At 36.4% G+C, this 26,828-nt stretch overlaps 1 protein-coding gene and 1 long non-coding RNA gene across 7 annotated transcripts in view; one reads left to right on the top strand and one right to left on the bottom strand.

The window, feature by feature from the left end:
• LOC121111691 overlaps positions 1-26,828 on the bottom strand; it is a 282,447-nt gene that overhangs the window by 18,174 nt on the left and 237,445 nt on the right. Inside the window, exons 4-6 of one of the 2 annotated variants that reach the window (XR_006931190.1) lie at positions 19,229-19,322; positions 3,038-3,079; positions 524-661 (exon numbers count right to left, since the gene is read on the bottom strand). This is a non-coding gene — a long non-coding RNA (uncharacterized LOC121111691). Of the gene's footprint in view, positions 1-523; positions 662-3,037; positions 3,080-19,110; positions 19,323-26,828 lie in introns of both variants that reach the window. The other variant, XR_006931191.1, reaches the window with a different exon arrangement.
• The window catches only part of ADAMTS18 (ADAM metallopeptidase with thrombospondin type 1 motif 18), a 69,717-nt gene that overhangs the window by 35,900 nt on the left and 6,989 nt on the right, over positions 1-26,828 (top strand). For 3 of the 5 annotated variants that reach the window (XM_015292516.4, XM_015292517.4, XM_015292518.4), the window contains 10 exons: positions 981-1,134; positions 1,583-1,678; positions 2,020-2,213; positions 7,626-7,798; positions 9,205-9,335; positions 9,526-9,649; positions 10,839-11,083; positions 18,863-19,001; positions 20,041-20,167; positions 24,432-24,636. In XM_015292516.4, coding sequence (XP_015148002.3) covers positions 981-1,134; positions 1,583-1,678; positions 2,020-2,213; positions 7,626-7,798; positions 9,205-9,335; positions 9,526-9,649; positions 10,839-11,083; positions 18,863-19,001; positions 20,041-20,167; positions 24,432-24,636 — 1,588 coding nt within the window. The remainder of the gene's footprint in view (positions 1-980; positions 1,135-1,582; positions 1,679-2,019; positions 2,214-7,625; positions 7,799-9,204; positions 9,336-9,525; positions 9,650-10,838; positions 11,084-18,862; positions 19,002-20,040; positions 20,168-24,431; positions 24,637-26,828) is intronic. The other 2 variants (XM_004944253.5, XM_025154308.3) reach the window with 1 other exon arrangement.

Raw genomic sequence — 26,828 nt, 5'->3', positions numbered from 1 at the left:
AGAGACACTATTTATTTCTCCAGAGTGTTAGCATTATTCAGTGATGCTTTTAAACAAGATGTGTTTTAGTTTATATTTGATGTCATCAGAACTGCACTCTTTTCTTGTAAAACTTTCCTTTTATTGAGTTTTTCCTACATAGGTAGGCTATACTTCCTTACGCAGAAGTGTGTAACAGGTACTGAGACCTAGATCCAATAAGGGCATTTTAGATGTTAATTCCTTGAAGTAAGAATCAAGCACCTATGTTCTGTGGATCGAAGCCTTGAATTCCTTAAATTCCTTGAATTTAGTATCTTAAAGCAGTGAACGGGAAAGAATAAAGCTCTGGTGATTTTGCCTTCCTCAATGACGCAACATATTCAGATTACACAAATTTAAAATTAAAAAGTCATGTAAACCCTCCAGTGTGCAGTATGGTCCAACAGACTTACACTTGGAAGATATATCCAGCATAGAGTGACCTTCCAAATGTATGGTTTATCAAGCACATACAAAGGAAAAAAAGAAGACCATAGTGTACCTTTGGCATTTAGCTGGATCCAGCCAAACTAAAGCACACAAGCTGCAGCAGGCTTCTGTTTGTCAATCCACACTAAATGAATGCTGAAATGAGCCAGTGTCTATGTTGTCTCCAGTGTTTCCTGATTCTGGGAACCGACTTCAGGAAAGAAGCAGAACAGATTAACATGTTCTTGGTTACATGCAAATAAAGAGAACTGAAGAAAGTGACATAATTCTTTCTTGTCACAACAGTCTCAAGGCTTGGAAATTCCTGCCTCCATAAAAGTTTGCAGGTCAAGCTGCCAACAAGATGTGTCAAGATCTTGTGGCTCCTGCAACCAGATATTCTTATTTCAGTACATGACTATAAAGCTAGTTAAAAGTACTGTATACCATACTATGTGTTTTTACTGTTCTGTAACAAATTGTTTTGATATAAAGATCGTAGTCATTATTACTATACATTCTCATTATAGTACAGCTCAAGCTGCCTGCCTGATTGATGAACCTAAGCAAACTGGACAGTATAAATACCCTGACAAACTGCCAGGACAGATGTATGATGCTGACACCCAATGTAAATGGCAATTTGGAATGAGAGCAAAAGTGTGCAACCTCAGCTTTGTAAAGGTACCTATCGATATTCTTGTAACACTATAAATACATACAACTAACACAGAGGTTCCAGGGGCCAGGGGTTTTTATCTACCATACCTGGCTTGGCAATTTGCTTTGAAGGCTTTTTGCCTCCTTTAAGGGATATCACCATTCCAGAGCAGTTTCAAAGGGAAATTTGTTCTTTCCAGGAGTCATAAGGAGTGCAGTTGAATACATACGACCCAAGTCCTTGCCTACTTATGCTTATTTCCTTATGCTTAAGGAAACGAACAGGCAATACAGCTTTGATGAAAACTTTCATGGGATGTGGGAGGTGGCAAAAGGAGGAAGTTTCTTATTTTACTACTATGTATTAACTTGGAAGTCTGGTAAGGATTTATAAAGTTATATAAGAAAAAGAAAAAGGAACTTTGTCCCAACATTGTGATGAAGGATTAGTATTTTTTCTTCTTCTTTTCAGGATATTTGCAAATCTCTCTGGTGCCATAAAGTGGGTCACAGATGTGAAACAAAATTCATGCCAGCAGCAGAAGGAACAGCTTGTGGTATAAATATGGTAAGTGAATGACAAAAGGGGAAACATTTTAGCAGAATTTTTAAATAACATGGGAGGTTTTGGGGTTCTGACATTAACATGGATTTTTTGGGTAACATTACCCAACAATAAAGTCTGCAAAAGAACAGTTTTGAAGACTTGTACTTCAAAGAACTTAATCTCAGAGCTTGGACAAGTTTTAGGGCACTGCTTATTTATACCACTGTGTTAATGACTGTCCTACTTCAGAGTTCTTGTCAAACCGAGATCTCACAGATCTCAACCGGAAACATTTGATTTACTAGGCTAAAGCACTTGAGCTTTTAAATGTCCTTTTTTTTTCTCTGTTTTGCACCTACTAGGTACCATTAACTCTGATGGGATATTTTTTGGCATTCTTTTGGCAGTGGTGTCGAAGAGGACAGTGTGTCAAATACGGTGATCATGGACCCAAGCCTGTAAATGGCCACTGGTCTGCCTGGTCTGAGTGGTCACAGTGTACTCGGACTTGTGGAGGTGGGGTCACATATCAAGAGAGACACTGCAACAATCCAAAGTAAGACATAGATATGAAAAGGTATAGTTTTTATACTATTTATGTTATTTGAACAAAAGAAAACAAAAAGAATGTAGTCAATTTCTTGAGAGAAATAATATGTGTGAAATGCTTCTCAGGCCTTTTTTCCATGTCCAGTAAGACCAGTCAGTAGCTGAAGGACAGGCGTATGTTCTGCTAGTAGAAAGTAGTGGCTGAATGAAGACTTCTAGAACACTGGAACATCTATACAGCCCAACTTTCTGAATTTATTGTGTGACAGTGCAGTTTATCAAACACCTGCTGCGGTAGAGAAATGCCACACAGACACATTCACACCTAATAATTTAAGAGTAAGTGAAATAATTCCTATAAGCTATTAAAAGACTCCTGATGGGATCATACTATCTTGTATAATAAATCAAAGTTGTTTAAAGTCAGTATCAAAATGGTTGTAGACAGATGACTTTGTATGTCTGCCATGTTCTTTGTATTCTTTTATGTTTCACAGGTCATAAAGTTGCTGAGCCATACAATTGTATGGTAACTCATAAAACATTTCTGGTTTGTTCCTCTAGTGAATGTCTTATTGCTGCAAATACTACTATTCTGTACACTACTATTTCATGGTAGAAATAAAATGTTATCAGATCAAAATCTTTTCCAAGTACTCAAATTACTGCAACTTACTAGAAAGAAAAAGACTTCACTTTTCCATACAAAACTTTAACATGCATATACATACGAATTTGTTATTGCACACAATAAAAACAGCATATAAACTACAGTACTAAAAAAAAGAAAACATGACACAGTTTATATGAGGCTGTAAGGGACCCTCTTACCTATTACAGAGTGCTACAGCAGTAAAATCCAAGCTTCGTATGCTATGTTAAGGGAAAATGCAAAAATGTAAATTAGTTAAAACAGTCTTTATTCCCCTCAGTCAGTCATCCTTGCAGATCCATAGCAAAGCATTCTCAACCTTTTCTGTTGTTTCTCTGTGGTTTTTCATACATAAAACTAGTTGGATAGTTCATTTTAAAAGAATTTAGCTGAGACTGAAGAGTCTTAATTTTGTCTTACATATATCAAAATATTTTTCTTACCTTAGTCCCTGTTTTTCCTGCTAAATTTGCACGTATGGATGTCGCTCTCCCCATGAGGCAGAAAGAAGTACATTATTGGAATGTTTCAGTTTGGCTCACTGTAATTACTAGTAATGATTTCAAATGATGTTAACACAAAAGCTGTTCTTTTTGAAATGTGTCTTGCTGTAGCATTTTGAATTTAGAACTCGCATTCAGAGTGATATGTCAATTCTAACTTCCGTAAAACCTGAAGTAAGACTAGATGTCAGAACTGGGCTGTATCTCTACAAGATTAGATTTTATTACAGTAGTGTTTATCCGATTACTCCAGTTTATCCAGAGCAAAGACAATAAACTACAAATCTCTCTCAGAGTTATAGTGATTAAATTAAAGGACTGTATAAAAGCCATCTACACAACACTGTATAACAGTGAATGAATATTCAGGCAACTGTATTTCACATCACAGAACTTTCGTATGTGAGTAGAATCATTAGAAAAATGATCCTATCCATTTTCAATGTTAAACCATATGGAAAGATTTATAGCCTACTGACTGTTCATTGTTCACTTCTAAATCTACAGATAAACAAAGAATAATGATTCCTTTCTTTCTGAACTTCTGAAATACATTTCAGATGTTTATACACTTCAATATATATATTATTTCATACGTAAGATATTTATTTCGGTTTTCTTAATCCAGGTTTGTGTAGGAGCTAATGTTTGTTTTGTTCAAATGCCTGACAGAAGATTTTGGATAGCAAAATTCTGAGAATGCCAATAAATAATATATGTTTGTATAAGAGATTATGACAGGGGCTGTGGATCTCTGAAGAACTGACTGGACTCTAACATGTTTTTTTAAGATTAGTACTCCATTTTTTCAGAACAACTGACTTAGGAACACTGAGGGAAATTTCTAGGTTTCCAATGATTTCAATGGTGACACACCTTACTTAAGAGCTTAAAGACATTGAGGAATGTAGCTCCGGGCTGCTGCTTATGAAAATCTCATTATCTGTGTTTGTATGTGAAATTCACCTCTTGAAAATGATATCCAACCAATTCAATTTCCTTTTGTTTGATAATTACAAGGTGGGCATTGCAACTATACCCAAACAGCTCTGGTTATGGCTTCTGAATTATCACCTCAGTTCTGTGTTAATTTGTAATAACAAACACGTATGGAGGTCATCTGTAGAACACAGGGCTAGGAAGATTCGCTAAAATCACCATGTTTCCCTAAATTGTCCCAGTGTGAATTCATGGATCTGGTTTTCACACATCACATTTTACAATCAAGGTACTTTTCCAAGATACAAATATGTTAAATAAGTTAACAGTTTGCTAAGAAAGAACCTAAAGAGTGAGAGATGTAAATGAATACCTAAGTCATATCTGCGATTGTGAAAGACATTTTAGACCTTTTGAATATGTGCAAAGAACTATTGTGCATCTTTGTGATACTGTCTTAATATGTCCATGAGTAGGAAGTTGAATTAAAATAATTACAAACCATGGAAAAAAATAGGAGTCCAGAAATTCCAGTTTAATTCCCTGTGTATGAAATGTTTCCCTTCATCAGATTAATTCCAGGATTTGACTCTCTCTGTGTTGCATTCCTGTGAATGGCCATTTTATTTTCCTTCATTGTTCATTAAGTGTATTCTGAAAAGGGTAGAAACTGTAGGATTTATTTAAGTTGCACTTGTAGCATTTTAATATTTGACTCTTGTATGAAGTGGAGTTTGGCAGCTTTGTACTTATGCTGCTTTTACAATTCATTTTTGGACACAGATTTTTTGCTGTCATTTCCTACCTAAGTACTTCTCCAATTATCATCAGTAAGGCCTCAGTTCTATCAGCATTTATTCATGCAAGCATCTTTACCAGTACATGCCGAAGTTGGGAAGGTACACACACGAAAGCTTAGACTTCATCTGCATTCAGGGCACTACACTCCTATAGTGGAATACCAATGAGCATGGTTACACTCAAGGCTTCTGTTAGCCTTGAAGCTAAGACCTGTTGGTATAAATCAACCAATAGAAGCATGATTTTATCTGTGTAGAGAATAGCCTTTTCTGTGAAATTTGCTTTTATAGCCCTCATGATTCTTGTGCATTACATAACACTTCCTGACATCATGATGTAAGAAAGGAAGGTGGAAATGTTTCTGTGGATTCTCTGACCAGCAGTTTCAGTAATGAGAGTGTACTGTAAGATCAAAATACTGCTGTGACGGGGTTGGAGAACATAATGCCTGTTTCAGTGCTTCCCTAGTTTGGTGGAATTTTATACTATCCTGAAATACAAGCCTGTGGCTAGAAAATATGATCTAGCCATAAATAATTCTATTATATCATTTATTTGGTGGCATTTACTTGGAAGAAGGTTGCTTCTTTTCTGTACACTAAAGCAGATTTGTTCTCTGGGGTAGAAGAGGTCAAAAAATCATACATGTGCTGAAGCTGGAAAGAAAATCTGTAGAGACTTGATTAAGAACCCAACACTTGGCTGACTTAACTGCAAGCTCCCCCCAGTTGCAAAGTCAACACAAACACTCCCTGACTTCATGGATGTTTCACATCCTTCCTGCCCTTCAAGGAATGAATTGCCACCACCTAGAACAGAAAATCTAACTCTTTCTAAGACCTTTGCTGCTGTACTATCTGGTATCAGCATAGTTAGTAGATGACCACAAGAAAGATCAGCTAAAGTGTTTCTTGCATAGCATGCTCCTCTGGTGCTTCAACTCAGTTTTAAATGGAGTAGAAAAGTGTTTCCCCCTTCCTTTGAGAAACTGTTTTGTAGCTCAGAATTATGGAAAATTTGGATATTGTGCACATTCCAAGCTGACTCAAAATGTGAGAACCAAGTCCCAGCTTGGTTAGTGGGTTAGATGTATGAGAATTAAAATTTATGGTAAACAAATGGTGTAAAAATAAAATGCATGTGGATTTTCTCATTCTTGTTGCACCAAGCTGTGTCCCTATTACTCCGCAATCAGAAGGTGCATGAGATACTTGGTATGGTTTACAGTTATAGTATGCTTTTTTTTTTAAACAAGCAACGCTGATTATACTTGCTGCACCCATACCTTTTAAATTAACTATACATTTAGCTATCATCTCTATATAATATTTTATATTTAAATGTGTATTTAACAGTATTTATATTTAAAATTATCTTAACTACTAATAATTATTAAATAACTAATAATTTGTCTAAGTACTTTTACTATCTCATATATTTTATTCTCATTTTTTCCCTAATATTTGTGTGCGTAATATGGTCATGGCAACCACTGAGAGATCATAGCTTATTTTCAAAGTATTTATGTTTCCTAATTTTTAAATATCATAGTATAGATGTGCGCAGTTGCAAAATTGTTGTTGGTTTGTTGTTTTCTTTTTTACTTGATACAAGAAATAGTACAGTATCACAAAGTTCTTAAGAGTTTGGGGTTTTGAAGACTTGGCTCAATGCTTGCAGATATATATCTGAGAGCAGTGGAACTGCAAAAATAACATCAGTGGATTCTTAGGAGATCCAGAGGGAATAAAAAAGTGAGTATATTTCTCAGCAGCTTATGAGACCCTTCAGTCACTTTAAGAAGTGCAGTTCTTATATTTTTACACTGGTTTACAGCTGTGTGCGTAGATCAAGTAGTAACAAATATGCACACACATACATATTATTTTAATAGCATAAGATACCAGCAAAGTAACAGAATGCATTATTTTCATCCTCTCCAAACTAAGGGAAATTATGGTTTGTTGAAGCAGATACGATACATTTGAAGTTATCCATAAACATCAGTGGTATCCTACAGGAGGCAACTATGCATAGTTTCCTACTTCCCTTCACTGTTTTAAACCAAGCTTTTAAAAAGTGATTTACCAAGAAATAAAATAAAAACAACCAAATGTGATTATTTTGTTCTCATTTGATCAGTTTTGTGTTATCCTTTACTAACTCCTATTGTGATAGGCAATTTTTGCACATGTTCATTTGCGTTACAGCAGAGTAAGGATAACTGTATAAAAAGATTGAAATCAGCCAATACAAATAGTCCTATAAATTTTAATTAGCGAAAACACTGTTCACCTCTAGAGGTTTGCATCTTTGCTGAGTTTGCAGTGATCCAAGAAGATAATTCATGGCAACTGCTTTGATGGGTTCTAGCAACTATGAAAATTAATGCTTTGTGTAAGAAATACTGATTCCCCCAGACAATGTGTCCTCTCACTTTCTCTGTTAATGTGTGTGTAACATGCCAATCACATAAAAAGTAGGTGCTGCCAATGATTTTTTTTTTCTTTTCTTTCTTTTTAAGGCCACAGTATGGTGGCAAATTCTGCCAAGGTTCTAGTCGTATTTATGAACTTTGCAATCATCAGCCCTGTCCAGCAAGTAGTTTGGACTTCCGTGCCCAGCAGTGTGCAGAATACAACAGCAAACCTTTCCGGGGATGGTACTACAAATGGAAACCATATACTAAAGTGGAAGGTAATTATGCCACAGCTTTGATGGACAAAGGCAATTGCAGGAAGCAAGCTATCAGCTGTAATTCATCCATATTCCTTAGGCAAATATCACCCTGATGTAAGCAAACAGAAATTCAGTTGGCTTATTTGAGGTATGTTTGCTTTCCAGCATAGTTGAATCCGTCCTCTTATGTGATACCATCTGTACGAACACGCAGAGTTCATTTCGGTTGAGAATTTAAATCTTTGTCCGTAGCATGACTCCCTAGCTATTGCTGCTTTTAATTTTATATTACATATATTTTAGTATAAAACCAAAATAATAGATAACAACAAAAATTCCATTAATTTTTCTGCACGGGAAATGTGAGTTCCCACAGTAATAATACCAGAATCTTCTTTCCTATGGAATGTTCTCAGATTTCAAAATCTAACCATAAACCAAACTTCTCACTTTTCTACTGGTACGGTCCCATACGAATCAGAAAAACAAATAATGTACTGACATACATATTCTAAAGTCATCTTTTACTAAAAGATCTTTATTAAGTTTAGGTATCAATAGCTATCTCTTGTATTTTGTGGAATTAAATGCTATTTTTAATTTATGCATCTAAAATCTGTAAATACTTTGTGTCAGTATTCTCCACTATACTCTTGAAAACATGGTCTCTTTCTCAAAACTGCTACAGACGCTTTGCCTCTGTAGAAAGTGGAGTGCTAAGAACAATTGAAAATCCAACTGGATAAAAGAATAAAAGGATACTGTTTCAAATTTAATTTCATGTTCCTGAAAATTCTGTATTGCTCTATTTGTATTAAAATTGTGCTTTGTGTCAACAATTGCAACAGCATCACTGTATTGGCCAGCATAGTATTTATCTGTCCTTTATAAGCACAATACAGTATCATCAGTGAACAAGAAGAAATTTGATTGACAGTGGCTTGGACTTTTTAGAGGAAATGTGATTTGCTTATGGGAAAACCCGTTCCCAGTACAAGCTTCCAGATGAACACTTCTGCAATCTTATCTTTTTAAAATTTTAATAAACATTAAGTACAATTATTACAATTCCCAATTTCTCTTAATAAAAAATGAAATTTGAAACTGAGGACAAGTAGAGCTGAAATCATGGCCACATCAGCAAAGCTAACAGAGTATATGCCTGCTTTTATACTGGTGTTGAACTCTTAATTCTCTGAGTATGTGGACCATTAAACTCACACATTGTTTTAAACTCTATTTGGCTGTAATTCCACCTATCTTGGGATCCTAATATGTCATGACACAATTAATCCTTGTAGCTGCTAAATGTCATCTAGGATGCAGGAAGAATCAACTAAGTGCTTTCTGCTGCTTTTTTGTTTGTTTTCAAGCTATGCCTCAGGTCTACTAACACTTCTTTGTTTTTGTTTTTTTCCCTTCAGAGGAAGATAGATGTAAATTGTACTGCACAGCTGAAGACTTTGACTTCTTCTTTGCAATGTCCAGCAAAGTGAAGGATGGAACCTTGTGTTCTCTTAATAAATATGATGTTTGCATTGATGGAATTTGTGAAGTAAGATAAAATCGAGTTTCTTACAATCCCAATGTCTTTTATTGTTTCTTTTTTTGTCTCTCTCTCTCTTTCTCTTTTTCTTTTTTTTTTTTTTTTTTATTAAGTGGGGAATTGATTCCTTTATAGAAAATGCAGCTGTTTCTTCAAATCTCTTGTGTCTGAGTCTTTCACTTCTGTCTTTTGGTTGCAGCAAGTAGGGTGTGATCATGGACTTGGTTCCAAAGCTGTATTGGATGCTTGTGGAGTTTGTAAAGGAGATAATTCAACATGCAAGTTCTTTAAAGGCCAATACCTGATCCAGCACAAAGCTAATGGTAAGGAAAGCTGTTCCACATGATCATCAACTCATTGCTCTGCTGCATCCCCATGTAATGTATATGATTCCTTGCTCATTAGGGCAGTGGTTAAAAGTCCAGATGTGAACTGAAAATCACAGGGAGAGTGAGAGAAGAGTTCACATTTCTCCTGTTTCTTGGTAACAAGAAAGCTATGAACATAAGTCTTGGTTAGTTAATCTGCAGGCATTCCTCTTGTTTCTTAAAACATTTTCCTTTTGTGCATGAATTTCCTTTTTAAAAAGATTTTAGGATTTGTGCAACTGTATCAACAGTTCTGATTGGAATGTGACAATAGAAGTTCCCACTATGTGTATCATAAAAAGTGAAACACAGCATAATGCCAAACAGGACAGTATCTCCATGCCCATTTTCAAATTAAATTGATTGAAAGCAATCCAGTTGATACGGTGGATGAGCCAGTCATTAGGATGAAGACCTTTCTTTAGTGGTCTGTCACAGGTTTGCTATAAAATCCTCTCACTGTGTCCCAGTTTATCAGGTGTAAAATAGAGATGATAAATATCTCTTTACCCCCATGGGTATTTTGCAGGTCCATTAATTGATGATCATAAGATATGTGAGATGTACCAGGAAATTATTTAGGATATAGTTATATAGAAATATAATGCTAGGAGAATAATCTCTTGCTTTGCAAAATGAGCTGTGGGCAGTGAGTGCTGGAGGCTGTCAGCATTGTCTCAATTGACTGTAGAATGAAGTAGGTTTCTAAATGCTCAAGAGTGCAAATGGGTCACAGCAGGGTGATCCAGTGTTATATGGGTCTTTGCAGGGGCTCTCTGACCTCAGAAAGGTTGTCCATGACTGAAGTAGGACCTTCCCCTACTGTAGGGAAATACAGGGAAAACATGGTAAAACATTTACAGTGAAACCATCATTATTCTATTCTACATTTTTCTAAGGTGAACTTGCTGCTTCTTGTCTTCAGTGACACAAAAATTCCAGGAATCGAAATACCTCAGAGTTACTCTGATTACAGGCTGCATAGGGGGGTCAAAATCAGAACTGGTTTCTTCTTGTGGAAATGGAGTAACTTTGGTAGATCAGAACAGCTGCCTTCAGTATCTTTCAGATTGGTTCAAGAAGGAGAAGCCTTCTCTGTCTGTACAACAATTGCAAAAATGTTGCTTTCCTTCTTTTATTTCAGACTACTATGCTGTGGTCACCATTCCAGCAGGAGCACGCAGCATACACCTCCATGAAATGCAGATCTCGAACAGCTATCTCGCAGTGCGGAATCTCAGTAAGAAGTATTATCTAACAGGAGACTGGACAATTGACTGGCCAGGAAAGTTTCCTTTTGCTGGAACAGTTTTTGATTATCAGCGCTCTTTTAACCATCCAGAGAGTCTATATGCAGCTGGACCAACTAATGAGACGCTGGTCTTTGAAGTAAGCTTTCTTCTGTTTATTCTTCCCTTGATGTCTATTACAGAATTAGTAACGACAGCTTTAGCTCTGTGCTGTAGCTCTCAGAGAGATTAAAGAATAGCGTTGAGTCATGATAGTATTCAGACTTAATTGTGTAGTCATGCTAGATTGAAAAGCCTTTCAGCAGTTCATCAAGGTTTGAAGTTTACAAAACTGTCACAAATTCAGTGAAAAGAAAGGTGCATAGAACATAGCGTGTAGCATTATTTCTCCATTGCTGCACAATGGTAATAGAGATTATAAGCACATCGCACAAACGGTGTGCTATAAAATATAGCGATGCAAAAAAATAGTGCTCAGTTACGCTATGGGGCTTAAAAGTAACAGTTTCAAATAATACCTTGGAAACTGCAGGCACGTAGCCCTTTGTACATCTACCTTGGGACACAGATGGTCTAAGCGCCACACATTAGGCTCCTGGGTAGTTTCTGTTGATTCAGTTTTATTGGTGATAGCATCTAGAATAAAGAATTTCATATATGTTTATCTCCCAGTTGACTTTGTACCACTTACTCTGTCTTCCAGATGTTTTGTGTTGAGACTTTGCTGAGTAGTAAATTTGGTAATAGATGTTTTGATACAGTGTTGCGCAGAAAATGAGACACAAGTACTTCTGTTATGGGAAACATCACTGCCTTGGGTTGCCTTACTAGATTTTCTGTTAAAGTGCACCAGAACATCTGAGGGTCAATTTCTGACTGGATCACCTAAGTGGATCATTCACCACATTGGTTGCCCTGCTTTGTTGGAAGGCTCTAGCAAATCCCTGCATTTATATCTTGTCTGTTATGTCTGCTTTGATGAATCCTGTTATGGGAGAAGGAAGAAGCACTCCCCAGGAGAAATTCAATTCCTTCCCACATCTTCCAACAATACCCTGTCCAGCTCATTAACAAACACCCCTTTCAAACAGCCCTGGAGAGTACTTGGGGAGCATAAGGGCTGTACTCACTCTGAGGCAGTGGTTGGTGGTTCTTTGTCCCGTCATGTAACACTGTAAATGAACACTGCTCTCTGCACAAGTTTAGAAGGAGTGGTTAACCAAGAACTCTGCATCCTGTTTCCATTACACAGCTTTGTTCCTTTAAACTTAGAACCAAAGCAAATATAGACTGTGATATGAAATATATTCTTCAAGGATTAGTTAAACGTTCACAGCTATTCAGTAAAGTTTTATTTTGAATACTGAAGAGCCTTACCATTATTCATACTGCGTAATGTACTTAAACATCTATTTAAGCACCATTGAAGCTCACAGACCTTGAGCATATGTTAAAGTACTTTAGGATGGACAGTTTGACATAGGAAAAAGGTATGTACTTTAGCAAATTATTATCACAATTTACAACCCCTTTTTAAAGCATAGGTTACTAAGAACATTTTAGTCCAAAGAAGAGTTTTGGCCTACAAGTTACAGACATGCTTCCATGTCCACAAATCATTTCCAAAATAGCCTTACACCAAAGAAACAAGCATACTTATGAATGTTATGAAATGCTAATCTGAACTCTCAGGAATCTTATTTGTCATAATACAAAGTAAATTGAACAGTATTATTGTAGAGCTAAAGTATGAATAAAAAATTGCCTCTAGATGACTTGGCTGCATATTGTGCAAATACTTCACAGAATAAAGATTAAAGAAAAAACACTTAATGCCAAATACCACTTCTATTTTCATCCTATCATATTATGCTAAACAGTTTTATTAAGATTTAGCATTTAACTTGAGGCTATTGCTCCTAAAAAGCTTATTCAAACTTCCCTTGTACTTTTATTGAAATGCCTACACCGTTGACTTTGGTAACTAGGGATTCTAACAACTGGAAATGTTAAAGTTACGTATTCCCCAATTATATATATCTATAAGCTGTAACAAAGATTTCATTAAATAATTTAAGTGACAAGCTGAATTCTGGAAAAGATGCAAAATCTTGTTTGTCCAGAGATCTCCATTATTATGCTTTATCAATAACTAAGCAGCAAAGAATGCCAATGAAAACTAAGAACACGCTTTTATGTGAAAACACACATTGGTGAATATCTATTTGCGACAGTAATAGTGAAACAAAGCCCACTTAGCAGTAAATACTAGAAACCTGTTCAGAAGGCTGAATGATGGAACATTTAAGCATGCTATGTTGTAGATTTGTTTTCATCTCATTGGTAATTTTCAAAGAATCATACAAAATAAATCCTGCCAGCAAATTTTTATCCAGTTAAGTTGATTTTCAGTAAGATGAGGCTTTCCAGGGTCCAGACTTCAATTTTCTCCTGTAGTTTAAATGTTTTTCCTTTATTTTTAATTATGTTATATTCAACACCAATTTAATAGTTATTTTCTGGATTAGATTTTCTCCAGCAGAATTCAGTGGAAGTCCTTGTAAAAACATACACTGCAAGGACTGAGAAACTGAATAAACTGCATGAGTAAATACAGGAATTTTTCAAGTGGGCACCAAATACAAGTTTTTGTAGATGTATTTATTACTGTTCTACCATGACCAGAAAGACAGATTAGCAGAGCTTGTACTTAGTTTTGTAGTCATAGTTTTGCTAGACATTTGTGTGGTGACCCAAGCAAGCCAGGTTTTCAACTGCATTTCTGGATGCAAATCAATATGCTGCATCCAGAAAGTTGAAGTTACACATGTCCTCTGAGCAACATTCACAGGAGAGGATGGGAGCAGTGCGCTGCAAGCATGGGTCCAGACAGGTCTAGCACATCTGTGCTCAAGGCAATCACTTCCTTTGAAATGCAGTCTTTCTCCAAAATATTTTCTTGAAAGAGACATCTGAAGCATGTAGTAAGAAAGAAGGATGAAACCTAAATAACAAAAAAACCTTGAAATTCCCTATTGTCTTGCATACCACAAGTAATAGTTCAGCCTTACAGTCATACTATGTTTCATATTTATGTCTCATTGTACAGCATGTTCCTGTGCATCTGTTTTTTTCTATCAGGTTTTCCAATAGCTAAGCTGACACGTGTCAGTCCTTGCAGTTCTATTCAGTAATGGCTGAGAGACAAAAATCACAAAGTGCTTTTCTTATCTATCCTGGAATTTCACAACAAACAAACAAACAAACAAACAAAAACACCCACCCCCAAATGCACATATAGATATATTTACATATGTTTTGTGTGTGTAATTATGGGAACCAGTCAGACCAAAGAAGACAAAGACCAGCAATTCTGTAATTCAACTGAAAATACAAACTTCAGTGGCCAAATATTTTCTGAGGAGGAGGAGAACATTGTGTGAAGAATGCACTATTCAAATTGTAGGATGAGTATTTCCTGAGTACAACTTCTGGAAGTGTAAATGCAGATTTAAATGAGATTTTAAGAATTCATCAAAGCACTTTCTGGATTGTTGAAGAAGGAAACTCACCGATGTAGGGAAAGCAAAGCAGTGTATACCAGTGCCCTTCAAAATCTGTATATCATTCCGAAATGGCAGTTTGTAATATTGATACTTTGCTGATTGTGGGTTTGTAGAAACCAGTAAAAGCCTAAATGAGAAATATTCAGGGGTTGAGAAGGCAGTTCCCAAAATTTCCAAATTCAGACAAAGGTCAACGTGGTAGAAACATGATAGTTAAATGATAATTTGGGATCAGAAATCAATACCAGGTTTTAAAATATGGTTTCTGTAGCATAAGTGTCTCATCTTAAATGGAAACATATTGGATTTTTTTTTAAGTAGTTGAATATATTCAGCTTATTTATTTGTCGGTCATGTAAGGTCACGACTGCCAATTTAAAGACCTTGACAGGGTTTTTATCTTAACTGAAAAATACTTAACCTGAGGAGGAACAAACAGTAAATTCATCATTCATTCATCTGGCTTAGGAAATGAGGGCTGACAGTCGTCACCTCTAAATGCTGAAATTACTTTCCATAAGATGCTAACAGAGCATCAGGGACATGGGCATCAGAGGGCTCCACTGACATAGATCTCATATGAGGGTCACTTGTGACTTCCATTTGCTGAAATTTTCAGTCACCCTCCACCACTGACTTGAATTAAGGGACTCTAATGGTGCAAAAGAAATTGAACTACCAGTTCAACCCCAAGAGTATTGTATAAATTAATTTAAAAACATGATAATTTGGTGATTTATTTGTCCACTTTATCAGTAAATGAATGAAGAATGAACTTGTATCTGATTTGAGAAAGCACTGTAACATTTTTCAAGGATGAGATACTATCAGTGTCTTCGTTGACGTTTACCTCAGACTTGGTGAAATAGCTGATCAAGGAATTGTGAAATACTGGTGAAAAAATGTGGTTTATTTTGACAACAGTAAGTAACAGACAGAGAGGATGCCTTACAAAGAGGCAAATATTCACAGGAAGGCTAATGGATCTTCAAAGCAGGCAAATGTCTAATTAAAATCAGTAAATCACTTCCTCTTTGTCAATAGGGAAAAAAAAAAAAGAGAAAGAAGGCCAGGTGGAAAGGCTTTACTGATGGTAGAGCTGCCACTGGGAGAAAGCCAAGTTGTAGTTATAAAACATTACATTTATTATTAGCTACTAGATGATAAATTTGTACTGATTTCCCCTAAAGAGAAAGTAAGTTAAAGAAAGCTAAGATGTGCTTATAAGATACAGATGTTGATTCAATACAACGGATAAAAGGGTTCTCCTTTAGTGAAGAGAGACTAGCTGGACAGCGTCCCTGAAGGTTGTACGTTTGGCATGTGAACAGTAAAAAATAAAAAAATGAAAAAAATGGAGACACAATAACAACATGAGATAAATTTGAAACAGCTGAAGTAGGAATGAGATCATGCAGGACCTTTCAAGGATACTCTTTATTATTTTTTTTCCCCTTTTAATGACCTTAGTAGACTTTCCTGAAAAACAACAGTTTGTCATAAGCTTTTAGTTAAGATTTTGTTTAAAGTGACTTTAGAAATACTGAAAGGATAAAAACTCTTTTGTTTTAAGTTTTGGCTTAAGCAACCAATATAGATGCAATTCTTCCTTTACTGATGATTTTCTCTACAGGTGTTCTTTCACTTTCCTTTGAAGCTCCTGGTGTTAGCCATGGTCAAGGACCCCATGTAACTGCCCATTGAGCCAATGATCCTGTTATTTAACTGTCTGTAACAGCTTTCCACAAGCATCATATACTCCATGCTTAGATTTACACTACTGAAAACAAGCTGAATTCATGAATACCCGTGAGATTAATCTTGACTGATCAAAGAAATCAGAATCTGGGTCAGTATGTTGGATGTTAATACATTTATTAAATGGCGTGTAGACTCAGAGTGGATAAAAGTTGCAGTCTCACAAGAATCTTTCTGAAAATCCAAATAACATAGCCAGACACTAGTCTTCTGCACCAACAAGCTTCTTAGCCTGCCCTTACTGGTGTAACTTATAACTCACTGGAGGCAGCTCAGCTCTAATGTGCACCTCAAGAAATTCTCAAAGACTTATAAGACACGGGAGGGACCCAGGAAATGTAGATGCAATTTGGAGATGCAGATCAAAGCTACCATGTATGCTGGGGCTTAAAGTCTGGGCTCATGCCCATTTTGTAAATGATGCACATGCAGAGTGAGTTAAAAATGAAAATACATTTTCTTTTAGCACATATGGGAAGCACATCCAGGTAAACAGTAATTATTCCTTTACCTGACTTTTTGTTTAAGATCAGCTTGACTCTGTAAGTAGTAGTTGCCTATTTCTCCTTCACAGAGACTAGGTCATTTTTACATCTGGCAAACCTGCCAGACACTTGCATATATTCCTGTACATTAGACAGATTATTATGGGAGAAAGAGGAGTTTATCCTGTGTAACTTAATCTGTTTTATTTCAGTGTATTGCAAGTGACTTCATATCACCTTAAAAGCACAGAGGCTCAATCATAAAAAGGCATATTGACAGGCTCTTTAGAATTTTGACCTGCAAAATGGAGTACTGTACAGGAGACATTGGATAGCCACAGTTAAAAAAAAAAGGAGTCTCTAAGAAAGGGGCAGATGCACAGCTAGTTTTGAAAACCTATTGGTTTAGCTTTGAAATCAAAATTAGCAGCAAAAGGAAAAGGTTCTTTACTCAGGAGAATTCAATTTATCCATTGTTTTAACATTTTATGCCCTAAGCAAAAGCCACAGTTCTTTTTCTTCAGAGTAGATCTGGCAGATTCCAGCCGTAGAGTCTGTGGTTTTCAAACTCAAGAAGCTGTAAATTTTATAACTCTGCGCCCTGCGGTCAGAGCTGCTGAGTGTTGTGTCTGAAGTCAGGTGGTTGGTGTGTTAAAGGTAGACATTAAACAGTATTGAGGAACTGGAAATGTTTAAGGAGGTTTTTTGCCAGCTGTAAATTTGGGAGCAAATGCCAGTTGGCTGAAAAGATGCTGGAATGTATCCAGTTAAGTAGAACTAGCACTGTGGAGGTCTTTCCAAATTTGTAGGTCTGATAACTTGGCTGTGTATGCAGACTTCAGTTATTGGGTTGTTAAAGGAAGGCTTTATAATGAATGTTTGAAAATACGATAGAAAACTTTTTATATGCTCATTACTTTGGCAAAATTGTAACCTTGCAATAGACTGCATTCCTGATGAAAACTTGGTTGAACATTATGCATTGTATAACATTTTTCAGCTGAGTGCCAGGGACTTCAAATTACATGGTTTTGTACTGTACGATATTTTGTGTCCAGTACTTTTCCAGAGTTTGATTTTTGCCCTTTTAATCTGTAGCTGGGATGATACGGGACGTAAGAAACCTGAATGTGAAGCAGTTCCTGCTTTGTGTATATATCCTCCTGTGGTTTCAAGGGTGGGAAGGGGCTCTAGCTTTGGCTGCTGGCGAGGAGGAGAGGAAGTTACAGATTTCAGCTCCCTGTTATAGTTCTATCTACTTCCCAGTGCAGAAGAAGGGAGTGTGGCCCAATGACTTAAAACATGTACAAAGCAGCCTGCATGATGTGCAGGAGTTACCCAGAGGCACTCACTCAGCTGGAAGCTGCAAGTTCCTGACATTACTGTGAGGCTGATCTCTGAAACTAACATCTCTTGTTCCAACACGCCAGGGATCATTTGCTCTTTTCATTTGCTGTCTTGAAGCACCAGGATAATGTTGCTTCACAGAAGTAAAGCTGGTTGCCATGCTTTTTTTTTTTTTTTTTTTAATATCTTCTCATCCTCCTTCTCCTGTGTTCTGAATTATGTTATTTAGGATGCATTTGCTTTGTTTCTTACATCTGTTATCAGGAAGTAAGGAACAGTTTTGGAAGACAAATATTCACAGCCTAATACTTTAAGATATCTTCAAGACATCTTAAGCTTTACTCTTATTTTGGCCACTTAAATACCACAACTTCATAAGAGTTGTTAGATCAGACAAGAGCTCAGCATTATGTGTGATCTTGAGGTATGAACAAAACTTCCTCCCCTTTTGACACGTGAATTACTAGAAGGCCAGACAGGCCATTTCTGCACTCTGCTTGTATGTCCCGCAGGTGCTGGTCCAGAGAAACAGTTTGATGGTCAGGAATTGCTTTGATGAATTTTAGTGTAACAAAGAACTAGGTCTCTGGAAAATTATTTCATGGTGTGTATAAATTATACATGTATCGTGTTTAGTTAGTCTTCCTTCCAAATCACAGAACCCTTTTTTTTTTTTTTTAAGATCCCCCCTCACCCCCCATTGTTGTTTTTTGTTTGTTTGTTTGTTTTTCTTAAAACCAAACTCCAATTACCCATCTGTAGATCCTGCTACAAGGCAGAAATCCTGGGATTGCTTGGGAATACACATTTTCCAAAATGAACGAGAACAAGACATCTGTCAAAAAGCACAGCCACTCCTGGGTGACGGTGCAGTCAGAGTGCTCAGCTACCTGTGGTGGGGGTAGGTAACTTCCTAATATTTGATGATCCTCATTTTCATTTTTCTTTATACATTCATCTCAAACATTTCAGCTGCCTTTAATTTTGCAAGCATGTGTAACAATACATACCTTGAACACCTGGTCCCTTTTTTTTTAATCTGACAATTTATAATATAGATGAAGTACCTTCGTAGTTCCTCTGTGGTAGGAATTAAAAATCATGACAGTCTCAATTCATGTCACTTACGGTGGCAGTCTTTTTTTCTTCAGGTCAGTCTGTGCACATATCTTGCTGTTGAAGTAACATGGGAATTAAATATGTGCTTTGATGTAGTTGTAACCTGGGAACACAGAAAGATAACAAATAATGAGTAAATTTTATCTATCTGTAGAGAGTAATTGAAGACTAAAATACTACAAAGAACTTTACTGACAGCTGCACACTGATCTTCTCACTGTTTAATTACAAATATTTGAGTTCAGCAAACTTAAACACTGAAATTCTACATAAGCTAAAGACTTCTTATTACCATACTCTCTAGGTATTTGCTTTCCTCAGAATGTGTATTTTTTCTTTTTAAATCCTGGATGTTCTGTCAATGGAAGTAATTCTAGGATGTAATGAAAGCAGAAAAGTGGCACATGAGAAATATTGCAGAAAAGAAACAAAAAGAGAACTAAAATTTCAGTGGCCTTTCAATTGTAAGTGCGTCATATAAATAAGATTCTATGATGCAGTTGTCCATAATATCAAGGAATTGGACTGGATGACCCATGTAAATGCCATGTTATGCTCCTGAATTAAAAAAAAACCTGAAATTCAGAAATATCTTGTTAGTTTGATGTTAAGACTTCACAGCATACCAGCAGACTGTTTAAGGAAGTTAGCATTAAAACCTGCTGCCAAATGAAATCCTATTTTACTTAGTTCAAGTCAATGGAATTGTACCAAGGATGAGCTTGGACTGGTTCGGATAAAATTCTTTCCTACTTCTTTTTCTTTTGAATTTGGAGTAAACATATATTTTACTACATTTTCTTTTTCTAATACTTCCATAGGACACATTACAGCAAAAGCAATTTGTTTGGAAGATCATCGTACACGAGTTAATTCCTCTTTTTGTGGTCCAAGGATGAAGCCTTTAACTGAAACAAAACTATGCAATACTAATCCTTGCCCAGCACAGTAAGTTCTCTTTATTTTCTACCTTTCATTGTGCCTTATGACTGAGTTAGCTAGCAAGGAGGTTCTCTGCGATAGGCACACAGAACTGTACAGCCCGCTAGATGAACCCATTTTTATTCTGTAATTTAAAACAGTAATTGTTTAAAAATGTTAGTTGTGTAGGCTTCTGCCCAATGATAATAATAGGGGCAGTATTTCTAACGTTGCTAAGCAAGACCTCCTGAGGATTGCTTGCAGCTCTGTCACCATGCTGGGGTTAGCTATGTGACACTGAGTAAATCTAAGTTAGTTAGAGGCCCATTCTGCCACCTTTACTCACCTTGAATCAATAAGACCATTTCCTGAGTAAAGTGCTACTCCCCATGTGGAAGCTTGGCCTTCTGACTCAGATTCCACATATTAGATTAGGCTAAAAGAATCTTGTGAAGTGCAATTAGTGACTTCTGGGCGAAATACTTCATACAGTATTTTGATACCTGTAAGAGGACTATCTTAGCCAAATAAATTGTCAGCAATGCTCCTGCTCCCACAAAAATAAATATAAAGACATTTCTTATGTTAACAACCTTATTTTCTAAGACATAAGAAAGGTGAGATGCAAAGGAAGACAATGACATATAGATAAGCCTTTAGAATCCAGCTGGTATAAATCAACAGGGCTCCTTTAAAAACAAAGGAGTCACACTGATTTATAGTAGCTGTGGTAGGAGTCCTGTGGAAAAAAAATGTTGTGTGTTCATATAATTAAACACAGTATCATGTGGCTTAGAATTTAAATGGGGAGATTTAAGGGTACACTGACTGTCTGTCTTCTGCTGTTTTTTTCACATTTGGACTCCTGACTTTTCAACTTCAGCATTATATTAATTTTATATTAGAGATCAGAAAAGACCTTTTGACTTGCAGGACAGGGGATTTTCTACAGTGATATGATGGAAAAAATTAATTGTTGCGTAGGAGAACTGTTGAAAACACAGTTCAAGTGCACGAGCAGCAGACAGCAGACGTGAGGAGCTCTAGTCCTTGTGTCATCTGCTGGTTTTACCGTGCACTGATGAATGCAGTAAGTGTAAAACCACTCAGTTAAGCCCACTCCCATATTTGATAAAAATAACTCATTTAATCAGTTTTCCCTATCTGCCCCAGTGCAGAAGAGGATGATGGGGCAAGGCAAAAAGACAGATATGCTTTATGGTAGTGTTGTTTTTGCTTCAAAATCCATAATTTGCAATATGTTTAACATTCTAAAAAATAGTCCAGTAATAGTTTGGAATTTCCTGCAAAATTTAAAGATTACAGCAGAGAGCACAGAATCCAAATGGTAAATTATACATTACAACCACAAAAGGATAGAGATAAGATTTAAATAATGGCAGCATGTCGCATCAGAGCCCCATGTTCCTGCTTCAGCAGTTTCTTTAGATTGCTTTCAGCCACATGAATTTCTGAATACTAATTTTAAGTAATCTTTCTAGCCAAACACAATCTGTTTGCATGTGACTTATCTCCTGCCAGAATTATTTTTAACCAATGAACTTAGTACCATGTAGGCAGAAATGTAGTGTCTGTGATGTTCCCAGGAGTCTTTTTTTCATCAGGTTATGCTCACCTTCATTTTCATGTAGCATTGTTATGCTATAAAACTTCAGCAAAACGATTTTCATCTCAATTTTCTGTCTCTGGAACCATACGGAAAATTCCTATTTCTGTTAAACTGATATCATGACATGTTTTGATGATCCACTAGTATAAATATCACTGAAAATGCTCAATGTCCATTTTGACATGCAGTGCAATACTGTCATGCTAAAATTGCTCTGATACTTTTAATTACCACAACACAATTAATAACTTGATCCCTAAAAAGAGTACAGAAATAAAAACTATAAAAGCGCCAAGCTTCCCAAAATTACACATCTAGGAACAAACAATTCAACTCACTAATTAATTATTTTTAAAATCACATGGGACAACATTAAAAAAATTGGTAAATATAATGGAGGAAACAATAGCAAATAAAGAAGAAACAAATATGGTGGGCATGATAGGCAAGAAAAGAAAGTGACTAACAGATGGATATAAGTGTGTCTGTTTTGTGACTTGAAAGAGAAGACTCCAGACTTGTAAAGGTCAGTGAGGAATAATTACTGCATAGGAACAAAGGCTGAGGGAGAACAAAACTACCATCCCAACAGTAAGAACACAGGCATCAGAACTGCACACTGTTGCTGGATTTCAGAACTGGCAAATCTGCTCATAATTACTTATGCTATTTGAGCTAATGAAAGATACTCTTGGATCACAGCCCAGATAATTCTGGAAAATGGCAGTTTACTAGAGGACATTAAAGCAAGTTTATTGCCCTCTCCTCTACAAAGAAGGGAACTTTCTGGACAGTTAGTGCAAATAGACTCTTAAAATGATTGCTTTTGATTGCTCTGCCAATCATGGTTGTCAAAAACATCAAGGGAAACTAATTAAAAGTTGTAGAGTGGATTAAAACTATTACCTTCTGTCCAGATGTTTGTATTGCGAAGGTCCACATACTTCTAACTCAGACACATTGCGTTCTGAAAATACATAACTACTGACGTTCATATTAATATTTCTTTGTCCTTGCACTAGGCCTTTTTATATTTCCCACTGCTTTTGACAGTTACTGAAGTTACTATATTGAGTGTTGGGATTGCTTCTGTTCCCAAAGGAATTTTACCAGAATCAGAGTTTTATGTATTTTTAAACAATTAAAATTAGTTTTGTTTTCAGGCAGATGTGATCAGAAAGGCAAATGGGATGCTGGTCATCTTTCACACAGTAAGAAAAGAAAAAAAAAACGAAACTTTTCCTGTCATTAAAACTGTATGTAAGCAGCTATTCTAGTCATCACAGAGTGAATGCTGTAGGAAACCATAGAAGCAGCTGGATTTGAGACAAAAAAAAAGCAACCGACCTGTTCTGTGACATAAATTATTAAAAATCTGTAAAATACTTAAATTCAGTGCTGCATATTTCAGTAAGAGATTTCAAGTAATCATTTAATCATTCATAATTTCCCCTGTTTTCTTCACTCATTTTCCCATCTAGTTGTTCCTTATGATCTTACATTGGAAGCTTTTGAGGACAGACGCTTGGATGTGTCTGTGAGGAGTTACACAAGGGTTGGGGACCCACCCAGTGCTTCAGTAATAGACATACTGAGCAGCTATTGACATTTCAAAACTGAACTCAGCCTAAGCAATTGGCAGTATTTCTTCAGTTTTTGTGTAATTTTAGTGACAGCATGCATAACAAGCTTGCCTGTGACTGGAGTGTAGATTTGCCCAACAGCTTTTGCTGGTTAAATTCTTACTGTTTTATTTAGATCCCACATCTTCTGTCTGCCAAATTTGTTAGTCTGAGGAGATTTAAATCTTCCAAACGCTATTGACAGGACTGCTGATTTTAGCAAGTCTATTCTTTTTTGTAAATAAAGGCAAGCTAAGGTTTGACATTAATATCACTGAACGCTATCATGCCAACATTTGTTGTGCTATGACAAATGCACTGGGAGGTTCATGCCTACCCAAGTTGGTCCCATTCCTTCCCTGCAATGCCAGCTTTTTCCTTGTATCTGCTTAGGTGAACCTTCTTCCAGTTTGTGTTCTTTTGAAAGAGAAGGTAACAAGGAAAGCAGCATAACAGCAAAGGTCAGAACTTTCCAGTGAGCCAATCTCATCTACCTGTAGACCTGCCTATTCACCACACTTTTGTTTTGTTCTCTTCTCTGTTAGTCTATTTGTAGGTCTCTTCAGCAGCTGAATTGACAAAAGTGATCATTCACTCATGTCTTTAGAGGATATTTTTCTTTTCCATTTTCAGGGAGTTTTTTCAATTCAAATACTGATGTGGTTAAAAAGGAATGGTGATTTGTTAGATTTTCTAGATACTCCACCAGCCTCAATGGCAGTGTCTCTCTCTGTCCCCATGGAATTCCAGATTCCAGGTTAGATTCATAGGCAAGTTAATTCTGGTAGATGTGTGACCTGTAAATAATTAGTACTAGGTTTTTTTAGTTGTATTACTTATATTTCATCAAAATGTTCTCTTCTTTGAAGAAAGATTGAGTAACTAAGTTTTTTTGATTGCTTGAAAAAATATCAGTACATCAGTAGAGTAGATTAAGCAGAATCCCTGAATAATTCACATTTCATAGGTGACTCACGTGTGTTGATTTTATAAAGTTAATTGGCATCTTGTGTTTCTAATATACATTTTCTCCATTAAGCTGGTCAGCAGGTGAATGGAGCGCATGCAGCAAATCTTGTGGAGGAGGGCAACAAAGTCGTCTCATCCAGTGTGTCCAGAAAAAGGCTTTCCAAAGAGAGGAGGTAGTGGCCCATTCCCTGTGTCCTGTTAGCACCCCTACACAAGTGCAGATATGCAATAGCCAAGACTGCCCACCTGAGTGGAGCCCTGGACTGTGGTCTCAGGTAATCTGGAGAAAAACTTGTGTTTTCTGTTGCTGACATAATGAAAACTATGCCAAAAATTCTATGCAGAAAGAAACAGTGCAAACTGTGAAAATCAATGTTGTGCAAATAGTTCTATTTGTAACGATAACTTGTAAGCTATATTTTAATGAGCCTTTGTAAGTGGTCAGACAGGAGGGCTTCCAGAAGGGGACACGTGGTATCCTTTCTGGTGCATACAAACAGATGGAAGATTTTTTCTGGTTTCATAACTTAAGGCTCAATGAATTCTTCAAAGCCATTAATTCCTGTCTGAGATTAGTTCCTACGGCAGTATTAACTTTTCTTAGAGATGATTGGCAGCCAAGGAATGAAGAAATATTTGGACTTATTAATGCACACGTTCTTTAATTGTGGATTGATAAAGTTGTGATTTACACGTACAATAATTGTTTCTCTACTTCTGCCTTTGTTAGAGTAACTCTTCTTTAGCAAGAGGAACACTGCTGCAGTTAATCTCCATGAGGAGCATAAGGCCCCTAGGCAGATTCCTGTGTGTACACACCCTGCTTCACAAACCTATGAAAAGCTTGACATTAAACCAGTCTGAGTTAAAAAGCACACACATGCTTACACAAAACTCATCTCTGCTCTGTGACTATTGTTGCTGCTGGCATGAGCTGTGAATGTGAGGATAAAGCAAGTATTGGGAAATCTTTAGGTGTAAGAGACAGATGACATAAACCTATATACAAAAGAATTATTTTGACTTTTCCATATTCATTTAGTGAGACCCAAGGTGGATTTAAATTTACTGAAAATTCTATTACTCCTTTGTATTCCTTTTGGTACGTTTATTCCTTAGGTGTTCGAGAACATCTTGACCTAAACTTTCCAGGTTAAGAAGCACACACTGCTTCTCCATGTGAGTGCCCTCTAATGTACGGGGACAGACGAGTAACTTTTTCTTCCAGTGTATGTGAAGGAAATACTACTATGGCAAAAGGCTGTGAATGACAATGATGTGACAATTAGATACTTAAAAGGGAAGAACAAAATCTTCAGACACATTCACATTTTCAAACTTTACAAAAAAGTTTTAAAATAATCAATTATCCCCCTCTTTAGGAGCTGTATGATACAAGTTGGGGTTTTTAAATTAACCTATAAAAATTAAGTCCACAAGCCCTTACCAGGCTTATTGAACAAGTTAGCAAAGATTTTAAGAGTCAGCTGAAAGCTGCTATATTACAGGCTCAAAAGAGTTAAAAGAAAAAAATGCAAACTACCCAGTCTCTCTTCACAAATCAGAGAATCATTTTAAATGAAAGGCTTTTCCATCTGTTTGGGGATAAGATTACAACCAGAGATTTTCAGCAAGCAGGTATTTCTGTTCTATTTCAGTGCACTCTGCTTTCATGAAATCTTTAGAAAATATTTATGATTTAATTTGTACAGTGATAATGTGGTATTCTGCATTGGAATGTGCCTGTTAATTATTATAAGAACACTTAGAAGAGGATGCAACAAGGTAGAAAGTCCACAGCATTATTTCAGGGCTATTTCCTCATTTCATCAGAAATGGCTCATTAGTGCATTTTGCTGCATGCTGAGGCAGTGAAAGTTATGGAATGTCTTTTCAACTGAACCACAGTTCAAGCAGTACATATTTATTCACTAGTGACTGTCCTAAGCTTCGTTGTAATCTTGGCAATTAACTTTGGTTAAGCATCTTAACCATTTTCTATATCAGATTCTGTTTTCATGTGAGATTCTTGTGAAGGAGTTATGTATAGATTCCCTAGGTAGTTTTCTCTGTCTCCTTCTTGTCCGTCTGGGCCAACATGAGGACAAGATAACAAATAGCTGAGAACATCTTGCTGTGGGAGATTTCAGATGGGAAATTAGAAGTAGCTTTCAACTATGCTGTCTAGAGAAAAAACAATTTTGCTCACAAGTCCAACTTCCCTCATCAATGGAAAAAAAAAAGATATTACTTGTCCTACATGGGGGCTGTTAAGAGTTCAAAGTTTACAAAAAGAAAGCACTCAGAAGAACATTGTAAGGCTGACATATGGATGTTGCTGTTATGGAATGTCAAGTTTACTTGCATTATAATGGCAGCTACAGAGAACTTTAACAGAGGTTTCTGTGTTCTGCTGTAAAATACAAATAATGTCAATTTATATTTCTTCTAGCTCAAATGAATATTT

The sequence above is a fragment of the Gallus gallus genome, chromosome 11, assembly GCF_016699485.2.
Source record: "Gallus gallus isolate bGalGal1 chromosome 11, bGalGal1.mat.broiler.GRCg7b, whole genome shotgun sequence".
Taxonomy (NCBI): Eukaryota; Metazoa; Chordata; class Aves; order Galliformes; family Phasianidae; genus Gallus; species Gallus gallus.
The sequence above is the reverse complement of the archived record's forward strand: the minus strand, read 5'-3'. Positions and strand labels throughout refer to the sequence as shown.